This window comes from Eriocheir sinensis, unplaced genomic scaffold (genome assembly GCF_024679095.1).
Source record: "Eriocheir sinensis breed Jianghai 21 unplaced genomic scaffold, ASM2467909v1 Scaffold23, whole genome shotgun sequence".
Taxonomy (NCBI): domain Eukaryota; kingdom Metazoa; phylum Arthropoda; class Malacostraca; order Decapoda; family Varunidae; genus Eriocheir; species Eriocheir sinensis.
The window spans coordinates 1054849-1074848 of NW_026111532.1; the positions used below are offsets into that span (position 1 = coordinate 1054849).

General features: G+C 44.3%; 1 protein-coding gene across 2 annotated transcripts in view; it reads right to left on the reverse strand.

The window, feature by feature from the left end:
* LOC126990986 (uncharacterized) overlaps positions 1 to 20000 on the reverse strand; it is a 34173-nt gene that overhangs the window by 8661 nt on the left and 5512 nt on the right. For both annotated transcript variants that reach the window (XM_050849633.1, XM_050849632.1), the window contains exon 2: positions 14940 to 15303. In XM_050849633.1, coding sequence (XP_050705590.1) covers positions 14940 to 15087 — 148 coding nt within the window. In that variant the 5' untranslated portion in view covers positions 15088 to 15303. The remainder of the gene's footprint in view (positions 1 to 14939; positions 15304 to 20000) is intronic.

A 20000-nucleotide genomic window follows, 5' to 3' on the forward strand; every position in this document is an offset into this window, starting at 1 on the left:
CAAAAAAACGAAAAAAAAGTAACGGAAAACAGAGGAGGAAAAAACAGACATGAAAGGAGACAAGCTGAAAACAAGACACTATTATGGGCCACGAAGCACCGCCCCCCCTCCCCCCCCACACACACCTTGATCCTAAACTAATAAATATCGTATGCGATGAAGGGATAGAGAACACAGAGGGGGCGATAAATAAATAAGTTAGCCTTTAATATTCTTCTCCATGAATACGAAATGAGTTACAGAACAAGGTACAAAAAAAAAGGGGAGTGAAGTATGCCAGCAATCGTCTCTCACTCTCTCTCTCTCTCTCTCTCTCTCTCTCTCTCTCTCTCTCTCTCTCTCTCTCTCTCTCTCTTTATTGGCTCTATTCCAGGGTTTTCTTGCGTGGTGATGGTGGTGGTGGTGGTGGTGGTGACGTGTATATTAGGTAAGTGAGGCGGGAGAAAGGAAAGCGATAAGAAGGGAAGGAAGGAGGGAGAGAGAGGGAGGGAGGGAAGGCACAGCTTGTCAGTAGATGCAAATGCCAAAAATACCGATTGAAAATGAGAGAGAGAGAGAGAGAGACTGCGATCGAGAGAGAGAGGGGGGGGGGACCATTGACGAGGCTGATTTTTTCGCCCTTAAGTAGCGACGAAAAAATGCTGAACTCACACCACTGACTTATTAGAGAGAGAGAGAGAGAGAGAGAGAGCAAACGGGATAAAACGTGTATATTCCTCTCTCTCTCTCTCTCTCTCGTCATTTTCCACCTAAAAACACTAATATAAAGAAGAAGGAGGAGGAGGAGGAATAAGAAGAGGAGGAGGAGGAGAAGAAGAGGAAGAGAAGGAGGAAGAAGAAGAAGAAGCCGAAGGAGGAGGAGGAGGAATTGGAAGAGGAGGAGGAGGAGAAGAGGAGGAAGAGAAGGAGGAGGAAGAAGAAGAAGAAGAAGCCGAAGTAGGAAGGACGTAGCTCATCGCTTTCCTTTGCACTATAGAAACATTACTTTTTCTCCCTCTCTTTCTCTCTCTCTCCCTTCCTCCCCACCCTCCCTTCTCTCCGTCCCACCCTTCCCTCCATTATGAGAATTAGCGCCCCACAATGCCTCGGAGGACACGGAGAGACACGGAGGGAGGGAGGGAGGGAGGGAGAGAAGGGAGAAAAGGTGTTAAGAAGAGGAAAGAAAAAGGGAGGAAAGATTTTTTGACATTGTTTGGTGTGTGGTCACCAGAGAGAGAGAGAGAGAGAGAGAGAGAGAGAGAGAGAGTTTCTTTGAAGTTGTATATTGTGTTGTTTGGTGGGGTCACACACACACACACACACACACACGCCGTTCAAAGGACCATAAAACCCTCCCAAATTGTCTACATCAGCTCCTTCTCCTCCTCCTCCTCTTCCTCCTCCTCCTCCTCCTCCCTCTCCTCCTTAACGAGAATAGCCTCCTTTCTCTCCCACCCTTCCTCCTCTCCCTCCCTTCCTTCATCCTTCTATCCGTCATTCCTTCCTTCTTTCCTTTTTCCTCCTCCTCCTCCTCCTCCCTCTACTACCGCTGTTACTACTACTACTACTACTACTACTACTACTACTACTACTACTACTACTACTACTAACAGCAACACTTCCTCTTTCTTCTGTTTCTTTTTTCCCTTTATTTTTTTCTCCCTCCATACCTTCTTTTATTTTCAGACTTTCCTTTATTAAAATCTACTCTTCTCTCTCTCTCTCTCTCTCTCTCTCTCTCTCTCTCTCTCTCTCCCAGGCGTCAGCGAGTTCGGTTAAGTGGTTCATTTTTTCATTCTTTGTCCCTTCTCAACCTTTTTAACGGGTGTCTTTTCAGGCGCTCCCGATGGCCACGCTCACCGCCTTCGTTTAAAAGCTCTTTCTATTAAATAACAGCAAGAATATAATGTTTGTTGGTGCTTTACATTGCTTTTCTATTAATAACCGTGAATAATAATGTTTGTGAGTGCTTTGTATTCCTCCGGCTACTTTATATATGTGAAACGTATTATTTTATTCATTATATACTCGCTAAAGCCACATTGCGACAAGAACTAATGTCTAAGATCACCTCAAATAGATAAAAAAGGATTAAAAGATAAAGTTAAGATGATATTATTGATGGAGTGTCAATATAACCATCGACTTAGGAGTGTCATAATTAGAATCCTTTGAAAATACAGATCTACGCATGATATAATACCCCCAAATCCACTATTTTTTTGTTTTATCATCGCTAGAATGCATTGTGATCTCCACTCAAAATTACCCTGATCGATTCCAACTAAACCTAACCTAACGTAACCTGCCCCGTTCAAGAGAAATCGCAACAAACCAATAGGGAGGGAACACGCTACCCTTACACCCACTCACACTCCACCCACGTCAGAGCGAATGAAAGGCGGGGGACGGGTGGAGGAAGGGCGGGAAGAAACATGGTGGGGCAGGAAAGGGGAGTGGAAAAGGGGGTAGGGAGGGACGAGGAGGGCGAGGAGTGTGTGTATGTCTCTGTTTTTGTCCTTGAACTGCTTCCCTTGCTGTAAAAGAAATAAGAGTAAACTAACGTAACCTGCCGTAATCTGTCCTGTTCGAGAGTGGGCGCAACAAAATCAGTAGAGAGAGAGAGAGATTACGCTACCCTTGCACCCACTCACTCTCACACCCACCAAAGAGAAAATGAAAGGAAGGGAAGGGGTTTGACGGGTGGGAGAGGGGTGGCGGGAAGTATGGTGGGATAGGAGGGGAATAGAAAAGGGGTAGGGGGTGCAAAGGGGGTGTGCGTCCCTTCCCATAATTTCCTTTCAGGTGTTGTTTTAATATACGTCTGGCCAGGTGGTCTTGGAGGTGTTGCCCGCAGGTGTGAGGGGCTTTGAGACACCTTTATCCCGCTCCCCTAATATCAGCCTACGCCTTGGCCTGAGCCCCTATTTATTTATTCGCTGATCGGCTTGATTCATTATTCATGGTTGTAGTTAGGTAAGGAAAGGAAAGGTCAGGTGTATAGTGTGTACGTCAAGCTCCATCGTATCTCTAGAAACATGGAAGTATATTATGAAATCAGGGAACAGACTAAGGTTCAGGGTATTCTACTGACGAGAAAGAACGAAATGCGGACTTGGGGAGCTTTTATTCTGCGTAGAACTGATGAGAGGAGGACAGCCAAATCACCAGTGGCAAAAATAAGGGCAGAAAACCAGGTGCAGAGGTGAATTTAGAACCTTTTTCGCGATAGATTGGAGTACACTGACACCAAACAGAGAAATGGAGGTTATATCCTTGCGTGGAAGTGATGAAGGAGGAACAATCAGTGAAGTCAGGGCAGAAAACCAAGTGTAATCGTGAATTTAGAACCTTTCCCGGGGTAAGACGAAGTACATTGACATTAGGCAGAGAAGTAGAGAATGATCAGGGCCTTTGTATTACGACGTACCAGTAATAATGAGCAAGCCGATGAAAGGAGTAAGATGATGGGGAGGGACTTTGTTTCACGTCGAACTACAACTAATAACTGATAAAGCGGATACTCTTATATATTACTTCGGATGTGAGGTGGATTTGAAAGTTACGCCAGTGGTCAAACAAAGAGAGGAGAGGAAGCGTCGGGGGAGGGAGGGAAGGAGGGAGGGAGGGAGGCTGGGGGCTAGATGCGCTGGTGTCAATACGCAAGCTTACCACATCATCATCTTTTGTTTTATGCGTTATTGCTCTATATATTCAAAATAGGAAGTGATGGTTATGCTAGACTATGTACCCCACCATAAACTTACTGCATGAGAACACGTATTGCTATGAATGACAAAAGGAGTTCAATTACATGTGGCAACGTTGACATGCGATCAGCTGAGTGTATATTGTGGTCACTGGTCACTCAGTAAGACTAACGCCGCGTGTGGCCGCAGCTCACGCCGGCTGAATCTTTCTTATTTGCGTTCGTTTTGTGAGGCTGAAACAAAGTGATATTGTGTGCGTGGGTACGGTGTTCATCTAAGTGTGTCCTGTGTGATGTGTGTGTCAAGGATGCTGCGCGGGGACACATAAGAAGATACTGAAACGTCTCGAAACTGTCTGTGTTCGAGTCTTAGGCAGAAGCTATGGGCAGCGTATTGTCTAAAGGCTCTATATAGAGTGTACGGACGCTGGGATTATCTACGTAAGTGTTCTGTGATGTGTGTGTCAAGGATGCTACGCTGGGATACAGATGAAGATACTGAAGCGTCTCGAAACTGTCCGTGCGTTCGAATAGTCCTCCTGTAGGCAGCGCTTTCTCTCTAACTGTGATATAAGTGTGTGGATGCTGTGATTATCTACGTAAGTGTTATGTCATGCGTGTGTCGGGGATGCTACAGAAGATACTAAAACACTTCGAAACTGTTAATGTATTCGAATATTCTGAGTTTGAGCCAGAAGCCGTAGACATCACCTCTCACTACTAACTGTAATGCTTATAGCGTACGTATGATGTGGTTATCTGCGTGGCTATCGCTGTGACGAACGTGTTATAGTGATGCTGTGAAGGGATATATGGACGGTTGATACATGGAGACATCTCGAAAGTGAATGTCCCGTTGTTCGAGTGTTCTATCAAGCTTTCGTCATCTTTTTTTCCCTGGAGTCTGTGCCGCCACCCTGGATGCCATCACCACAACTATCAGAGGTTAGTTAGTTTGAGTTCACGTTCTTTTCCACCCGAGTCTTAGTTACATCGGCTTATACACACGTCATTACACGCTACGTTTTTATACAACTTAATCGGGTGGCTGACTTCCCGGCTAAGAGCTCTGATGGTGTGTCTCAAGCGAATCAATATAGTCACCATATCCGTAGAAGGTTAGTCTTCGTGTTCTTTTCATAACGGGCATCACAGGAGCTCATAATATACACTCAACACCATGCAAACCTCTCTTTGCTAGTGCGCTGGCTGACTGGCTGGTTCAGTGGCTCATTTTAGTGTTTCGTCTCTACTCTCTTACGATCACAGCATCTCCATACGCTAGGTTATCATGGTGTCCTCTTAACACATGTCGTTGCATTGGCCTTTACATACACCAACGTACATCATCATAACACCATGCAGGCGTCTATTTTATGGTACAAGTTCAGTGGTAGGTTGGCTCGCTGATTCTGTGCTTGAGTGTTTCATCTCGGGGGAACTGGTTAGGTAAGAGCGTTGAGGCTTCGATCGCGGCAGCTTTGTGGGTCATATTGGTAACAGTGACGGAGCTCTGAATGAAATGGATGCTGGGTTGGTTATTTGATCATAGTTTTATTGACGACACACGAAACATATTCACACACACTTTTTCGTCACTGTAAGATTAATAAAGTTAGAGGAAAAGGAAGAATTAAAGGAAAGTAAAAGAGGAAGCTGAAGCAAAGAATAGAAAAAAGAAAACGACTCGTGAAGAAATAAACATAATCACACACGCTCACCTCTTTCGTCACTAAAGGAGGAGAAATGTCAAAGAAAAAGAAAGAGCTGAAGGGAAGAAAATAGAGAAGTTAAAGTAAAAAATAAAACGGACGAGTCGTGGGACGTTATATTATTGTTGGTTGCAGTATTCAGAATCCCACGCTAAAATATAGATGAATAAATCGATAAATGGATAAATTAAAGACTGGTTGAGACTATTGAGACGTAGTTGTTCTCGCCTCAAAACAATATGGCCGCGAAGAGAGAGAGAGAGCATGCTAAGAAGATAAGTACGATAAATAAAAAGTTTCCTTGACGTTAGAGGGACAGATTTTTTTTAACTCCAGGAATTAAGGCGGCGGAGTGGAGGCGGTGGTGGTGGTGGTGGTGGTGGTGACTTTGACAGGTGGTAATTAGCTGCTTCTTCTTACCTGTACACCTTTGTCCCCTTCTGGTCCTCCCACTCCCCTCCCCTCCTCAACCTCCCCCTCACTCCCCCTCTCTTCCTGCACCTGGCTTTCTCCTCGTTCCCGTCAACCTTCCCTTATCATCATCATCACTATCATCACCATCATCACCATCAGCACTACCACCATCACCATTACACCATCACCATCACTACCCCCCCAACCCTCCCCACACCACCTCCTCACCACCACCACCACCACCACCAATATTATGGCAGGCTTTGACGTGTAATAGTCTTGTATAACGAGGGCGAGATTTTTGAGGAAGCAACAACGAAGGAGGGAAGGGAGGAAGGGAAGGCAAGAAGGCTAGAAGGTAGGGAAGGAAAAGAGGGAGGGAGGGGAAGGAGGGATTTATGCTTCGCCTGCCTCAGCTGGGTTTGAAGGGAGAGAAGAAGAATGAAGAATGAGAAGGGAAGGGACGGGAGAAGGGAGGAGGGATGCTGTGTGTGTGAGAGAGAGAGAGAGAGAGAGAGAGAGAGAGAGAGAGAGATGCTGTGGTCAAGAAAGGGAGAAATGGAGAGTAGAATTAAGGGAGATGAGAGGCTGGGAGGGATTAAAAGTGAAAAGAGAGAAAGGGAAGGAAGGAGGAAGGGAGAAAAAAAGGGATGTCAGAAAAATTCAATAGTAAAGAAAGAAAGGGAGAAAAGAAAAAAAGAGTAAATATTAAGAAAGAATTGAGGAACAGAAGGCAGAAAAAGGAGAGAGAGATGGAGAGGTAAAGAAAGTGAACGAAGAATATATAGCAATGATCAAGAAATGACTCTCTCTCTCTCTCTCTCTCTCTCTCTCTCTCTCTCTCTCTCTCTCTCTCTCTCTCTCTCTCTCTCTCTCTCTCTCTCTCGTGGTTCAGCTAATGGGCAGAGAAGCGAGAAAGACTAAATTGCCATCCTATACATTTCTCTCTTTCCTCTTCTCTCCCTTCTCTCTCCTCCCCTACCCTCTTCCTTTCCTTACCCCCCCTTACCTTTCCCGCCCACCTGAGCTTCATCCTTCCCTTGGACATAATGTGCGACACCCTTATTCCCCTTTTCCGTTCCTCCCTTCCCTCAGATTTCCCAGCCAGGTGACTCCGACAGCGTGAGAGGGGAGAGAGGGGAAGGGAGGGGAAGCTGACCCACTCTCTCTCCCTCTCGCCTTCTCTCCCTCTCGCCATCTCTCCCTCTTCTCTCCCTCTCCCGTCCTCCTCCTCTTCGTCCAGTAATATTCTCTGGTTTGGACAGAAAACTTTTGCAGGGAAAGGTTTACTCAAGTCGTGAAGTGAGGATTTCGTACGAGATAAAAGATGTTTCCATGTTACTACTACTACTACTACTACTACTACTACTACTACTACTACTGCTACTACTACTACTGCTACTACTACTACTACCACCACTGCTACTATTACTACTGTTCTGCCTTTTACAGGGTGACACGTTTAAAAACAGTCGTGTATGTAAAAGATGAACAGGATAAAAATAACAGGATTTCCTTACATATTTTTTTTTCAGTCATCCCTTGGGCACATAGTGGGAGTAGCCTGTCTCTTTCATTCTTCTCTCTTCCTTTTTCATCTATATCTATGTCTGTCTCTAATTCCCTTTTCCTTCTCCTCCCCTGGGCAGATTATGGGAGTAGCCTTTCTCTCTCTCTCTCTCTCTCTCTCTCTCTCTCTCTCTCTCTCTCTCTCTCTCTCTCTCTCTCTCTCTCTCTCTCTCTCTCTCTCTCTCTCTCTCTCTCTCTCTCTCTCTCTCTCTCTCTCTCTCTCTCTCTCTCTCTCTCTCTCTCTCTCTCTCTCTCTCTCTCTCTCTCTCTCTCTCTCTCTCTCTCATTCATTTTTTATCTATTTTTATTATCTATCTGTATCTATCTTTCTATATTTATCTATCTATCTATCTATGTTCTTTCCTTCTCCTCCCTTGGGCAGATTTCGCAGTAGCCTCTTTCTTTATCTTACTTTCTCTCTTGTTTTATCTCTATCTTATTTATTTATCTATCTATCTCTCTATCTATCTATCTGTCTGTGTCTGTCTGCGTATGTCCCTCCTTCTCCCTCTCCTCCCTGGGGCAGTGTCGAGGCTGGGAAGGGAATCGAAGGGGAAGAGGTGGTCGTCAGTCAGGTTGGGTCAAGGCGCTCGCCCTCCAGGTCTCCTCCCTCAAGGTTTCTCAGGGTCCCTTCAGCGTCATCTCCCTCCTCTTCCCCCCTCCCTCCTCCCCCTCGCCCCCCCACCCCACCCCCCATGTTCCCCGAGGTATATCCAGGTAGTGATCAAAGGGTGCCGCTCCCCACGTTTGTCACCTGTGTTTCTCTCTCTCTCTCTCTCTCTCTCTCTCTCTCTCTCTCTCTCTCTCTCTCTCTCTCTCTCTCTCTCTCTCTCTCTCTCTCTCTCTCTCTCTCGCTCTAGCTTCTGGCTATCGTTTTTTTCTTTCCTCTTTTTTTTCGCTTCATTTAATTTTTTTCGCTCTAAATATTTGTTTTTTGTCTTCCTTTTCCTCTTCTATTTTCGTCTAGTTTGTGCTCTTCTTATTTTTCTGCTTATTACTCCTTCTCCTGTTCATTATCTTTCTCGCATTCTCATTTTTATCGTATTTCTCCTCATCCTCCTCGTCCCCTTCCTCCTGCTCCTCCTCCTGTTCCTCTTTCTCGTGGGTCCTTCCTCTCATGTTTTCTAGCCTTTCTAGCATCTTTTTTGAGTTGCCTTTACTCTTCCCTTGAGGCCTCCTTTCCCTCCTCTTCCCCTCCACTTCTTCTTTTCCCTTCCTTCCTTCGTCTTCATCTCACTCTTCCTCTCAATCCTTCCTTTCACTCCCTTATTTCCTTCTCGTCTCTCCTTCCTGGACTGTTTTCTTTCCTTCCTTCGTTATATCTTGCGCTCACTTAATAATGTTTTTTTTCTCCTTCCTTTTCTCTTTTCTTCAATCTATCTCCACTTTATTTTCTCCCTTCCTCCTCCTCCTCCTCCTCTTGTTTCCTTTCTTCCTTCATTCATTCATTTTCTACTCTCCGGTTATCCTTCCCCTGTTCCTCACTCTCCCTCCTTTACTTTTCATGTACCCTTGCTTCTCTCTCACTTCTTTTTTATCTCCCTCCCTCCCTCCCTCTTTCCCTCCAGTCCTTCCTTCCTTTCCCCTCCCTCCCTTCCTAACTCCTCCAGTTCACACCTTCCTCAGTTTCCACGAAGTCGCGTTCTCAGTAGTTTCAATAATTAATTATAACGACCATACCATTGGATTCTCTCTCTCTCTCTCTCTCTCTCTCTCTCTCTCTCTCGGGCTATAAAGAGCTTACAAGACTTATCAAGCACCGCCGAGAGAGAGAGAGAGAGAGAGAGAGAGAGAGAGAGAGAGAGAGAGAGAGAGAGAGAGAGAGGCTGGGCGGTATCTATTTCGTTCCCACGCGCCGTTTTCTCCCCGTTTTCTTTCGCTAAGCTCGGGTATTAGCGGGGACAATGGTGTTATTCTGGCGTTGTGCGGTAATTTATACTTTTTTGGGCGGGGGACAGGGAGGGCGAGGGCGGGAGCTGTAGAAGAGGGGGGGACGAGAGGGAAGGTGAGGAGCAGGGGCCGATGGGCGTCAGAAGAGGGGAATGAGGGCGGAAGAAGAGGGGGGAGAGGTCATTGTTTTTATTTCCTATCTTTTTTTTATTTCTGGGAACGAGGGGGATGGTGGGGAGCAGGAGGGAGGAGAAGGGGGTCGTTAGGAGGGGGGGAATGAAGGGGGCAGAAGGAGAATGGGGAGAGGTCATTTTTTTACTTCTTTTATACATTTTATTTCCTCAGTAGCGTTTTCTTTCTCTTCCTCTTTGTCTTTAACTTTACCTTGGTGTTTTTCTTTCTCCTCCTTTAGTTCTTGTTTTTTTATTCATATTATCTTTTTCTCCTCTTTCATATCTTTTATTTCCTCAGTACCGTTTTTCTTTTCTTCCTCTCTGTCTCTTGATTCTTATTGGTTTTCTTCTTCTTCGTCTTACTCTAACTTTTGTTCTTGCTTCTCCTTCATATTAACTTTCCTTGCTTTTTCTTCTTTTTTGCTCTTGTTCGTTTTGTAAAAATAGTAAACATATCACCGTGGATTTCCTCATCATCTTATCCGCATTACTTTCTTCTCCCCTATATCTTTTAGCAAACACAAAGCCTTCTCTCTTTACCATGCGACCAAACCATATCTCTCATTTCTTCTCACTTCCTCGTTTCCTATGTGATCGAACTCCATCATTGCCATCATTGCCCTCTTTATGCAAGTACACATTTATTAGAGTACGGTAAATGTCTCCTCTGCCTTCGTTTAATGCCCGTAGCATCGCCTGACTGACTGACTGACTGCTTGACTTCACTCTTACGGCTGACTGAGTGACTGGAGGACGGAATGAATAAGAGAGAGAGAGAGATGGGGAATATTTCAGCCGGCATATATTTAATGACATCCGTTATCCGTCAGCTGTGTTAATGTTCCTGCCAATTAGTGTATTTACCTATGTGGGTGTCGGGGGTAGGGGTGGTATGTGTAATTCACCATGGCCCTGATCTCTTGCTGGATTCGTGATGGCCAGCCAGTTCTCTTTCGAGGAGAGCTTAGGAACTCGTTAGGCGATCTGTGGGCAATACTATAATCGTCTCGTCAAACTAAGCGGTCCTCCGGCGCCAAGGTTGTGTTTCTCAGGCATCTTCTGATTGACTAGATTCCTCTCTGGCTCTCGTGGAGGTTATATGTCAGTCAAACGTGTTCCCGTGCTACATGTCTCTATAGCCTTAGCTCACCTCTCATACAAGATACACATTCATGGTTGGCACTGTATCATTTACATATTTCACAGTTTTTTCAACATAAACTCTTGGGAAATATTATGCCAATTGTAGCCCCAGCAGACTGAACCCCACCAACTTTTCAGCAATATTTCCATCAGAGTGCCACAAACTTTGCATTGCCAGCACGAAAAATATTTGTTACGGGCGCAGCTTTACCTGCACAGTAACGCGAGAAACTCTACGGTTACAACCAGCCACGTTTACATTACTCGACGTATATGAGTATTCCAATTTGTTAATCTTTTATAAGAAGTGTGCTGAGGCATATGATATCAACGCATTTGTCAGGAGAGCAGGTGTGATTGACAGACAACCTCCTGAGAGCCAGAGAGGAATCCAGTCCATTAGAGGAGACCTGGCAAACTTACTAAGACAGCATAGGAACACATAGTTTTGACGGACTTTAACGCCTCTACACAACACACACACACACACACACACACACACACACACACACACACACACACACACACACACACACACACACACACACACACACACACACACACACATTCCCCTTCCTGATGGGGGAGAGAGTAACTTGTCCTTGTCACCGGATAAAAGATGATAATGATGATGATGAATATTGATAATGAAGAAACAGGCAAAAGAAAAAGGGAATGTGTGAATTAAGAGAGAGCTAAAGGAAGACGTCGAAGTGAGAGAGAGAGAGAGCAGACAGGTAGGTCCCCCCGGGTAATTACTAATTCATTTACGTGTAGGTGTCGTGGGAACATTATTATACAGGCGTGTGTGTGTGTGTGTGTGTGTGTGTGTGTGTGTGTGTGTGTGTGTGTGTGTGTATTGGCATGGAGGAGGGAGGTGGAAAGATGAAAAGGTCGAAGGGAATAAGAGAGAAAGGGAGCGCTGGAAGGAAGAGAAGGAGGAGTGAAGAAGAGAAGGAGGAGGATTTAAAAGAGGAAGATAAAGATAAAGAAAGACAAGCAATGAAGAAGAAAGGAGAGAAAGAAAAAAATAGGGAAGTGCTTGACATTAAGAGGAGAGGGGAGAGGAAGAGAGAGAGAGGGAAGAAACACAATGAGAAGGAAAGAAAGAATAGGAGGAAGGAAGGGAGGAGGAGGAAAAAAAAAGGGTAAAGGGAGAAACAACGAAAAAAATAAGACAAAGAGACGACGTCTAGCCCCTCTGGTGTGTGTGTGTGTGTGTGTGTGTGTGTGTGTGTGTGTGTGTGTGTGTGTGTGTGTGTGTGTGAGAGACCTCTATGTGGAGTGGTAAATGCCAGGGAGAGAGAGAGAGCGAGAGAGAGAGAGAGATTAGTAGAGGAAATCTGAAAAGGAGGAGACGTAGGAGGGTAAAAGTAAGTGGAATCAGAGAGAAAAGTAGGAGGAGAGAGAGGAGGAGGAGGAGGAGGAGGAGGAGGAGGAGGAGGAGGAGGTGTTTGGTGAGAGGACAATATAGCTCTTAGAAAATCAACTCCTCTTACATTTCATCTTTCCTCCTCCTCCTCCTCCTCCTCCTCCTCTTCATTCTCATTATCCTCCTCCTCCTTCATATATCTCTTCCTCCGACAATATCCCCTCCACACCTCCGTAGATTCCTCTCCATTTTCCTTTTATTTTCCTCCTCCTCTTCCTCCTCCTCTTCTTCTTCTTCTTCTTCTTCCTCCTCCTCCTCCAGTTGACGCAAGAATTTATTGTAGCTGTTGATTGTTTACTCGCCTCAGGCGAAAAACAGCCATCACACACACACACACACACACACACACACACACACACACACACACACACACACACACACACACTATATTGATCTGCACACTTCCGTTTCTGGGTCACGGAAAAGGAAAATAAATGAAAACTGTTCCAAAAAGTTATGAAAGAGCGAAGATGTCGGTGAACTCTTGCATTAGAAATTTGGACGGGAAAAAAATTGCGCTAGGATGAAAAAAAAAGTTACTGGGAAATTTTGGGGAAGTTTTTTATGTAATTTTCAAACCCGTTTCCTTTCTCTTCCTTGTCTCCGTTTCCTCCTCCTCCTCCTCCTCTTCCTCCTCTTCCTCCTCCTCCTCATTGATTTAGAGGCGCCCTGGAGAGTCAGGCTCGAAGGGCTTTTAGCAAGGAACATAACGTGGTGATGATGGTGTAGATGGTGGTGACTGTGGTGGTGATGGTGGTGTTGGTGGTGGTTATGATGGTGATTATTTTGATTGTGGTGGTTGTTATTGTTACTGTGGTGGTGGTGGTGTGCGTGCTTGTGATATTGATGGTGATGATGATGATGGTGGTGATGGTGGTGGTGGTGATGATGGTGATGATAATGATAGTGATGAGTAGAGTAACTAATGACGCTTGGATATTTTGCTATTATTGAAATGATGATGATAATGAATATGGTAATGATGATAATGATGATGATGTTGATAGTAAAATAATGAATGGTAAATATGGTGATACTAAGGTGATAATAATAATAATAATAATAATAATAATAATAATAATAATAATAATAATATACTTCCTTTAGGCAATTCATCTTAACAGCATTATTAGTGAAGATATTAATGATGTTTCCTCCAATATGAGAGAGAGAGAGAGAGACTACTAAACCCGTCTCACTCATCCACCACTCTATCAGAAAACCCGAGCCTGACAATATCATTATTAGACCTGAAGTTAACGTCTGAAACCCTTTACTGCGTGTCCTACCCTGCACCATAATGCCGGAACCTTATTAACGTCACCCTTGTTAAGCCCTTCATTCATTTATAAGCCTCGGCCCACCAGCCTCCTCGCTTCCCTTCGCCTTAACAGAGAATGCAATTTTGGACGTTTAAAAGCTTCTTGTATTCTCCTCAACATAGATTCCAACACGTTTCTGTCCGTTGTTTAGTCAGGGAAAGAGAACAGTATGGAGATGGCGATATAGATGGAGATATAGATAGAGATAAAGTTGCCTAATTGATGCTGAAAATGGTAGATTGAGAATAATTTAACTTCTTTTATTACTTATGCTTCCGGAAGTGTAAAATCACAGAGGAAGAATAGAGAGAGAATTAAATACAGAGGAAAAGGACGAGAGGGAGTAAGAGGAACAGAGGGAAGAGGAGAACGCATAAGAGAGGAAAGAGTAAGATGGAAAGGAGTAAAGAAAAGATAGAAAGAGAAAGGAGAACATAGGAAAATAACTGTTCTTTCTCCTCTCTATTTCCTTCCTCAATCAACCACCCCTTCCCTCCCTTCCCTTCCTCCCTTCCCTTTCCAACACTGCTCATGTCCAGGCCAATTTAAGCTCGTGGATTTTAAGGGAAGTGGAAAGTGTTGGTAAAAATCACGTTGACTTAGTGTTCATTACCTGTGCGTGGCTTAATGATGGGAGGTGATAGGGGGAAGGATGAGGGGGAGGGAGGGACAGGTAAGAGGTGAGAAAGGCGAGGTAGGAGGGAGGTAATGAGGAAGGGAGGGAGGGAGGGAAACACCTGTTGGGTTCTCTTACGTTTAATGATGCAAGCAAGCACTCTCTCTCTCTCTCTCTCTCTCTCTCTCTCTCTCTCTCTCTCTCTCTCTCTCTCTCTCTCTCTCTCTCTCTCTCTCTCTCTCTCTCTCTCTCTCTCTCTCTCTCTCTCTCTCTCTCTCTCTCTCTCTCTCTCTCTCTCTCTCTCTCTCTCTCTCTCTCTCTTTTTCTTTCCAAAGTCAGAGAGAGAGAGAGAGAGATATTACCACCTCCACCAACACCACCACTTTTCTCCTTCCTACACCTGTCAAGCAGCCGAGGAGGAGGAGGAGGAAGAAGAAGAGAAGGAGGAGGAATGAGAAGAAAAGAAGAGGGGAAGGAGAAGACAAAAAAATATTGTAGCTAAGCCGAGGGGAAGAGGAGGAGGAGGAGAAGGAGGAAGAGGAAGAAGAAGAAGAAGGAAGACTCTTTCTCTCCCTTCTCATCTAAATCTCTTTCCTTCAATCACTTTCTTATTCTATTTACTTTTTTTTCTTCCTATTTTTTTCCCACGTATGCGAGATAGCTAGAGAAAGAGGAAAGAAAATATTAGAGAAAGAAAGAGAATGAAAGAATCATCTCTTTCTCATTCTCCCTCGTTTCCTCATCTAAATCACTTCACCTTAATCATTCCTTTCTTTCTCTCTCTCTTTATTCTTTCGTTCATGAATAGAAATAAGAAGTGTAATTGTGATGGACCTCGCTGATGGAACTGCCATTTGAAACTCTGCTGCTTGATGGTATCTGCGAGAGAGAGAGAGAGAGAGAGAAAGTAAACGAAAGAAAGATAGAAAGACAAAGAAATAAAGAATGAATGAAACAAGAAAAAAAAATTTACTACTCACCTTTGTCGGCGTGGGGGTCGTGGGGAGGCTCGCGGGGGGGCGGGGGGCCGGCGTGGTTGCCCTCCTCCGGCACGGCCACACACTTGCTTGCCAGGGCCAGGAAGAACACGGAGGAGAGCACAGTGGTCAGGAGCCTTTCGGTGGACATGACGGCGGCGGTGGTGGTGGTGGTTGAACGATAAGCTAATGTAACTCTTCCCTTTTTTCTCTCTGTAGTTTTGTTTTTTGTCGTCTCTCTATTTTGTTTTCCTATGATTTTTTTATATATATATCCTACCCCCTTTTCTATTCTGTATTGCTATTTTGTTTTGTTCCCTTGTCTCTGTTTCTGTTCGGTGAGCGTGTCCAGAAGATGAAGAGGATTCTGAAAGGGATGAAAAAACATTATGGATATTAGAAGAGTTTTATGATTTTCACTATAAAAAGAGTCGATTCAAAGAAAGTAATCCTATGGCGCCAAGACTGTTTTTTAGGAATCTCTTGATTTGGCCCTAGATTCCTCTCTCAGTCTCATGGAGGTCGTCTGTCAATCACTCAACCTCTCCTGCTACATGTTTCAATAATCATCACCTTACCTTACCTCTTGTACAATATATAGCTTTAGTTGACACACAAAATATTAAAATTTAGGTCAATAACAAAGTCTTAGTAAATCTCCTGCCACCTTTAGCACTAACAGATTGATCAGCAGAGAGGTTTTCATCAAGAATTCCACCTGATTCCTCCTAGCTTTTCAATCCTCATAAGACAAAGAGTGCGTTTCGGGCGGAGCGTTACCTAGGCAGCCACGCGGTAAAACTCTACGGTCTCAGCAAGCCACGTTTACATTACTCAGCGGCTCCCATGATTGACAATGGGAACACCGCGGGGCTTTAGCAAATACTCTATAAACATGTAAATTGAGGTCATGTGAGGTTGATAGACTTCTTCCATGAGAGAGAGAGAGAAGAACAGGCAATGAGGAGAGGCTAATGAATTCTATTTATGAGTAAGAGGAACACATCGTTTGAACAGACCACAGTACACACACACACACACACACACACACACACACACACACACACACACACACACACACACACACACACACAGAAAAAATGAAGTGTGTGTGTGTGTGTGTGTGTGAGGTGGGGGCAGGTTGAGCGTGTGTGTGTAGAGGGTGACGTATCGCCTGGCGGTTCAATGGGTATAATGGAGCGGTTAATTGTACTTGGATCAAAGAAAGCTACCTTAGAAATTTCTTAAGGCTGGTGTTTTTCCCTTTGATATTTTTCTGTCATCTATATTTACGCTTTTTTCTTATAATTTGCTTCTTCTTAATTTATTTTTTGTTATTATTTCTTCCACCTTTTTTGATTGTGTGTGTGTGTGTGTGTGTGTGTGTGTGTGTGTGTGTGTGTGTGTGTGTGTGTGTGTGTGTGTGTGACCTCTTGTTTTCTTACTGCTCCTGTTGTTTGTTTTTCTTTAATTTGTTTTTCCTTCCTATCTTCATCCTTTCTCTCCTTTCTCTACTTCTCTTCTTTACTATGTCTTTTCTTTACCTCCTCCTTTATTTTCTTTATTTCCTTTATTTTTATCTTTTCAATTCTTCTCTTTGTCCTTTGTCTTTCGTTCTGTTTCATTTCCTTTTTCCTTCTATAGATTTCCTTCTTTCTTCTTCTCTTCCATTCTTTCCTTTGCTTTCTTTCCCCGTCTCTTTTTGCCTACTTTCTCTTCCTTCATTTATTGGTTTACTGATTTTCCTCCTCTTTCTGTTTCTGGTCTTTCTAGTTCTCCTCCTCCTCCTCCTCCTCCTTCTCCTACTCCTTTTCCTCTTCCTCTTCCTTCTAAATGTTTCCACGTCTTCCATTTTTTTTATCATAGGCCTATTACTATCTAGTTCTTAATTATCTGGTCTAGTCCTCCTCCTCCTCCTCCTCCTCCTCCTCCTCCTCCTCCTCCTCGTCGTCGTCTTTCTCCTCCTCCTTCTCTTCATCGTAACGAGGAGGTAACATCGCCAGTCTCTTCCCCTGGAGGCTACAAAAACACACCTCCTCCTCCTCCTCCTCCTCCCCTTCCTCCTTCCCCCTCTTCTCTCACCCCTCTTCCCCACCTCCTCCCCTTTCTCCCCCCTATCGGAAGTCACCTCTCCCTCCCTCTCTCACTTTCTCTCTTTCTCTCCCTTCCTCATCGCCGGGGGCAGTTTTCCTCTCCCTCCTCCACCTCCTATTCCTCCCCCTCGTCCTCCTCCTGTTGATAAGGTTTTTTGGGGGGTGGGGAGAGGAGAAGGAAGGGGGGAGGGGTACTAGGGCAATATGAGGTATAATTTAAAAGAAAAATCGTGTTTCTTTTGTCTGTCTGTCTGTCTATATGTCTTTGTTTGTTTCTCCCTCTTTCTGTCTTCGGCTTTATCTATCTTTCTTTCCTTTCCTTTTGCTTTCTTCCTTTTCCTTTTTTATCTTTCTCTTTACTTATTTCTTATTCACTTTTTCTCTCTATATATAAACGAATAGATAAGGATATAAATTAATGAATAAATGATGAATGGCAAAAAAAAAAGTCATTAGTTTTAGGTTTTCTTGGGTCCTGAGAGAGAGAGAGAGAGAGGGTGGAGAATGGCGATTTATGCAGATCAAGTTAACTTGTAATTTTTCAACACCGAACCGCCGAAAAAAAAATAATAGACTTAAGGACATGCAATATTCTCTCTCTCTCTCTCTCTCTCTCTCTCTCTCTCTCTCTCTCTCTCTCTCTCTCTCTCTCTCTCTCTCTCTCTCTCTCTCTCTCTCTCTCTCTCTCTCTCTCTCTCTCAGTTATCTCTTTTTTTCTCATCCTCTCTTCTCCCTCCCTCCCACCTGCCTCTCCTTTTTTTACCTCCTCCTCTCCCTCTTTCTCCTTCAGTTCCTTTCCATTTTTTCCTCCTCTGCTTTTATTTAGTTCAACGGCTATTTCATATTTCTCTTCATCTCATTTTTAAGTCCATTTTCGAGGCCTTCCTTTCTTTTTCCTCCTCTTTTGTTTTTATTTACTCCAACGTCTATTCAATTTTCCTCGTCATCTGGTTCCTAAGTCTATTTTCGAGGCCTTCCTTACTCCTGATCATTTTTATCCTTCCTTCGCACTCTTGCTGACGACGCGGAAAGATTGGTGATAACTCGGGCCTCTCAGATCAAGACAGCTAAAGCCTCTAAGAAGATTTGTAAGATTTGTGTAGAATTTCCCCTTGCTCTGATGAATGGGAGGCCCTTCAACGGAGACATGTGACGGGTTCTTTAAGTTGGGAATATAATCAGGAGGCTCGATTTGGAAGTGGATGGAATACTACCACTCTGTAATAGCTTAGTCAGGCCTCTCTTAGGATATGCAGTGCAGTTTTAGTCTACCATTGCGGGAGCGAGTAGAGCAAGAATGTTTGGTTCCATTAGCAAAAACACGTTCTTCAAGGACTAGAAATATACTACTACTACTCTACAATAGTTTAGTCCGGCCTTACTTAGAATATGCAGTGCAGTTTTTTCTCACTGCCATGCGAAGAACATTGCTAAACTAAATTAATCTCTTGTGAACAAACGCAGCCTGCAAGAAAATTTAATGGAGAGTTTCAAGATACTTTTTTTATGGTCCAACGAAGTGTCGATGAACCCAAAGTCTTTATAATCAATGACACGTCGCGAGTGAGAATCAGTGGCGTTCAATTCCTCCTCCTTCTCGCCTCCTCCTCCGCCTCCTCCTCGTCCTCGTCCTCCTCCTCGTACGTTTCTCTTTCTCAGTCTCGTGTCTCTTCTTCCTTCTCTCTTTCTTCCCCTCCTTCCATCCCACCTAACCTCCTCGTTCTTCTTCTTCTCTTCCTCCTCCTCCTTCTACGTTGCTCTTTCTCACCCTCTCTTCTCACTTTCCCTCCCTCCTTCTCTCTCTCTCTCTCTCTCTCTCTCTCTCTCTCTCTCTCTCTCTCTCTCTCTCTCTCTCTCTCTCTCTCTCTCTCTCTCTCTCTCTCTCTCTCTCTCTCTCTCTCTCTCTCTCTCTCTCTCTCTCTCTCTCTCCCATCCTCCCTCTCCATCCTTCCTTTCCTCCGCCTGTTCCGTGGATAAGCCCGGCGCGCGGCACATCACTAAAGGAATTATGTGTCAGGCCCAAACATCACGAGCAAGTATTGTAAAGGAGTGGGTGCTCTCTCTCTCTCTCTCTCTCTCTCTCTCTCTCTCTCTCTCTCTCTCTCTCTCTCTCTCTCTCTCTCTCTCTCTCTCTCTCTCTCTCTCTCTCTCTCTCTCTCTCTCTCTCTCTCTCTCTCTCTCTCTCTCTCTCTCTCTCTCTCTCTCTCTCTCTCTCTCTCTCACGGTATGTTTTTCTTTTTTTGTGTGTGTGTGCCCATCTGTACTCTACTAAGAATAAGAATAAGAAAACTAAAAACAATAACTAATATAATAATGCCTAGTAATTCACTATGTTTCTAAGTATGTTTCGTCTCTTCCTTTCCGTCTCTCATTCACTCAGTCTCTTTCTCTCTCTCTTTCAGACTAGCCAGTCGTAAGCAAGAGAGAAGCGAAGAAATAACCATCACACGAGGAATGAATGCCAGTAGTACTCTAGAGACTGTGTATTACCTGCTTAAGTCTCCACCACAAATGGATAAACAGAAAAAATATGTGGCAGAGAGAGAGAGAGAGAGAGAGAGAGAGAGAGAGAGAGAGAGAGAGAGAGAGAGAGAGAGAGAGAGAGAGGAGAATGGCGATTTATGCAGATTAAGTTAACTTGTAATATTTTCAATAAGAACATAAGAACGTAGGAGTCTCCAAGAGGCCGGTAGGACTGTACAAGGCAGCTCCTTTGAACCTAAGTTCCTGTGAATCTCACCCCATCTAATATCACCGTCCATGAATGAATGCTTTACGATTCCCGCTTCCCGTTTTTCGGCCCGCTTCACACGAAAAGCTTTTTTTTTATCCGCGCGGTTTAGAAATCAATGAAGTTCAATGAGGCCCTTCACACACTGGCCGCGCGGCTTAATTCCAGCGCGGTGTCAGGCGGTTTAGAATACTCTAAAACTTTATGGAGCCCTTCAGACGAGACGTTTTTCCCTGAGCG